At 46.8% G+C, this 4362-nt stretch overlaps 1 protein-coding gene across 1 annotated transcript; it reads left to right on the forward strand.

Moving 5' to 3' along the window:
- Window positions 1-2241: 2241 nt before the first annotated feature.
- Window positions 2242-3703, forward strand: LOC123447549 (salt tolerance receptor-like cytoplasmic kinase 1). Its single transcript, XM_045124156.1, has one exon. It carries the CDS (start codon window positions 2316-2318, stop codon window positions 3357-3359), a length of 1044 nt encoding a protein of 347 aa, XP_044980091.1. The 5' UTR covers window positions 2242-2315; the 3' UTR covers window positions 3360-3703.
- The last annotated feature ends 659 nt before the right edge of the window (window positions 3704-4362 follow it).

Below are 4362 nucleotides of genomic sequence, written 5' to 3' on the forward strand. Positions count from 1 at the left end.
CATCTTAATATATACCCCCTCCCTTCCATTCTATGCTTGTATTATTTTTGAAAAGTTTTTACCAAGATTTTGTGTTAGTTATGTTTATCTAAAAGCTTGGCATTTTGAATATACATTCTAAATGCTACACGGTGTACTATATATAATCTGCCATCTAATTACAAAGGTGGAAATAAGGTATCTCAATCTAGATGCAACTCTGAGCACCACACAGAGAGAAATAAGACAACTCACATTTTTACTCTCACAAGACACAATAAGTGAGAGCCATTTCAGATATACAACACCAAGGTACAACAAGCCATTGATGAAGTTGCATATAAAGTTATAAACACATGTGTTTAATGATACAATGCACTGGTAGTGCACTTACATCTATTCCACCAGATAGGCCTAATGGATATTTTATATGAGGTAAAAATGTTTAACTACCTGAGGTTTTCGATAATTGGCTAGGTTCACACAATTCAATAAAAATAAACGCCTTTCTGTTCTTTAATGTTATTGTTGTCCGAGTAGTGTCTATTGTGTTTGCTCTTCCTTTTTAAACAAATGTGTATACCCTTCTTTCATAATAGATGCGGTAAATTGTTTTACCTTGGTTTAAAAAAATGTTTACCTAAGTGAAAATCCTATGTGACATATGGCTAAGTACTATATATATAATATGGCTGCCTATAAGGTTGGCAATGAATTTAGTTATCCTTTCCGCTTTATGTATTTTTCTTTCCCCTGATTTACTCATTTTTTTCTTGAAACATGCATAGGCGTTAGCTATTGCTATCACATATCTGATTGCTTTGTTTTTTTTTCCTCGCCTCCACATAGTTTTGGTCTGATACGGCTTTGCTATTTGTCAGTGTGTTCTTTGTGCTTATGTGTTTATGTTGGCTGTGTGCATCCTACCTACGTGTAGTACGGATGTGTGGTCATGATATGTGTATCCTCTTGATGCTTCACTTTGAACCAATAAATCCATCCTTTGTCGGAAAACATATGTTAGCTCTTGCATGAGGGACCATTCCTTTCACTTTTCCCCTTGTATATCTCTTCCAGATATCCATATACATAGAATTGCCATGTAAACAGAATCACAACGCCTATTATACATGCTCTAGTGGATCTTATTATGTGATACTGAACTACTAAGGATTTAGACAGTCATAGTACCTGGGTTAGAAGAATTCAATTGAAAAATCTGCTCGGACATAATGTATTTGTATGAGTATGACTGATATGTAATGAATAAATCAGTGGAAGATTATGTTTGTTGCTATTTCCCAGAGAAGAGATCATCTCTATCTTGTACATACACATCCACACGACGTCAGTGCTCGCTACCGCTTTCTTGTTTTCTTTCTCACACGCACGTGCTCGCCGCTAGGTCTCATTTACTCCCTCCGTTTCAAAATATAAGACCTTTTAGGGATTTCAGTAGGAGACTACATACGGAACAAAATGAGTGAATCTATATACTCTAAAATATGTCTATGTACATCCGTATGTAGTTTATAGTGCAATCTTTAAAAGGTCTTATATTTAGGAACGGGGGGAGTACATGGCTTTCTCCAACATCTGCACATATCTTTCCTAGAGAACTCAAGCCGTACTCTCTCAAGACACATTAAATGAGAGTTCTTATAAATACAAGACCAAAGATATGTAAACATACACATTTAATGCAAAGATATATACAATGCGTAGACACTTCCAATACATAGATGCTCGAGTATCTTAAATTGTATCATATGCATTAATTAAACGTATGTTTACGTATAAAGTACTAAACAGAAAGAGATCCCTCATGAGTATTTATATTTATTACCAAAATATAATTTGTATCTTTGCTTCGAGTATTTGAAGTACCTCTCATTTAATATATATTCATAAATGTACCTTAAAATTAACTCGAGATATAAGCTGAAGCAATCGAAATTTTAGAAAGACTATCTATGTTCGCACAATTCAATCAATCAAGAGAACTAATGTCTCTATTTCAATGCATAAGGCGCGTACGAATTTGAAAATTAAACTTTGACTTTAGTGTAACTCAATATTTTTTTTTGTGACTTCAAAATTTTACCCCATCATTAAAAACTTGTGTCAAACATGAGCATGTCTGCATGGTAGGTCTTGGGTCAAAGTGATTTTTGGAGTATGCAACGAATGAAGGTTACTTCAGCCACCGCTCCCACCCAACCACCTATATATATATATATATATACCCACGACGGCCACGTCTCTCCCAAACGGACAGGCCAGCACGCACCTCTCCTCCTCTTCCAGAGTCAAGCTCGCCGGAAGGGAGGCCGGAGATGCTGCTGCACAGGCCCAAGTTGCCCCTCCTCTGCTGCGGGTGCGGCACCGGCGGCGTCGCCACCCGAGGGGCCGCAACCGACGAGGACCAGCAGCAGCCCGGCAAGGTCGGCGGCGCGAGGCAGCTGTCGTGGGCGCAGGTGGAGGCCATGACGGCGGGCTTCACGTCGGCCGTGGTCGGCGAGGGCGGCTTCAGCACAGTCTACCTCGCGCGCCTCGCCGGCTCCTCCCAGCTCGCCGCCGTCAAGGTGCACCGCAGCAGCGAGCGCCTCCGCCGCGCCTTCCGCCAGGAGCTGGACGCGCTGCTCCGCGTCCGCCACCCGCACATCGTCCGCCTCCTCGCCTTCTGCGACCAGCGCGACGAGGGCGTGCTCGTCCTCGAGTTCGCGCCCAACGGCAGCCTCCACGACCACCTCCACGCCAGCAAGGCCTCTGTTTGTCCTCCTCTTCCGTGGGCGCGGCGCGCGGCCGTGGCGCTGCAGGTGGCCCGCGCCCTCGAGTACCTCCACGACCGGTGCGAGCCGCAGGTGGTGCACGGCGACGTCAAGGCCTCCAACGTGCTGCTCGACGCGGCCATGGGCGCCAGGCTCTGCGACTTCGGCTCGGCCCGCGCCGGGTTCTCGGGCTCGGCGGCCGTGGCGGTCCGCCCGCCGCGCGCCGTGCTCGGGTCCCCTGGGTACGTGGACCCGCACTACCTCCGCTCCGGCGTGCTCACCAAGAAGAGCGACGTGTACAGCCTCGGCGTGCTGCTCCTCGAGCTGCTCACCGGCACGCAGCCGTTCAGCGACGGCCGGCTCCTCACGTCCGCGGTCGCGCCCATGATGAAGGCCGGCTCGTGCTCCTGCGACGACGACGTGCGTAAGCTCGTCGACCAGAGGCTAGGGTGTCGGTACGATGTCTCCCAGGCGGCGACCATGGCAACGCTGGCGGCGGCGTGCGTCGCGGACAACCCGGCACTCCGGCCGTCCATGGCCGACGTGGTCCGGACCCTGGAGCAGATCTCGGCCGCCGGGAGACGATCGGACGGCGTAACCAAGCCGTGAGGAAGATAGAGCCGATCGATGCGTCGACCCGACGTGGCGAGCGTCGTGACCGTAGGATGGATTGAATCCGGCACCCACCCGCAAAGCAAAGCAATTGGGTTGGTGAGGAGAAAGCAAATAAAAATGGTTGGTTTCGACAGAGACTTGCCTTGAGCAAAATTATCAGGCTCTCATAGTCATAGGATTACAAATTTCTGTGCAGCTTTCTCTTTTTGTTTCTTTTAATTAATCTCTCAGAGGTGATGATGAGATCTTGTACCTTTTAATCCAAAAAATGAGATCTTGTACCTAATGTCCTAGTGGCCAGTGGGATCATTTTTAATAAAACATTCGTTCCATGAAAAGTGAAACACACATACACGTATACTTCTTTTTTCTGAAATCATATACAATGGAGTACTACATGAACTTTCTATACAAATACCTTACATAGAAGGTTGGATGATGGCGTTTTCTTTGATCACAAAACAAGCTTTCCTTCCGCTTTATATATGAACTAACATTCTTACCCTACTGGAAAAGAACATATGAATAGCCGAGTACAACACCATACTACGTCCTAACACATCTAAGTTACACAAAAACACCCTCAGAAGGGAACACTGCAAGAAGCATTGCCGTTGCCGAGTCCAGAATAGACAAGGTGTTCACCCGAAAGCCTGACAGAAATAGGAGCACTGTGACAACGACTTTAGGAAGAAAGCGACGCTCCCGAGCATCGTCTTCGTTGATCCCAAAGCGTGGAGCTTTCACTCGGTAGTTCCCTGTGCCACCACAAGGTCTTTAGGACAAGCGCGACGACACCGGTCCCTAGGTCCGGATCAGGGCTTCGTCACTGCCAAGAAAAAACGACCGGCCGAGTCACCCTCACCTCTTGTCATCCACATGACCAAGAGTGATAGCCACCACCACTGCCATAGAGCTCTCTAGAGAGCCACCCATGTGGACTGCCATCCAGAGGCGTCGCCCTAGCATCCACATCTAAGAAACCTCCAACGATCCA

This window comes from Hordeum vulgare, chromosome 4H (genome assembly GCF_904849725.1).
Source record: "Hordeum vulgare subsp. vulgare chromosome 4H, MorexV3_pseudomolecules_assembly, whole genome shotgun sequence".
NCBI lineage: Eukaryota > Viridiplantae > Streptophyta > Magnoliopsida > Poales > Poaceae > Hordeum > Hordeum vulgare.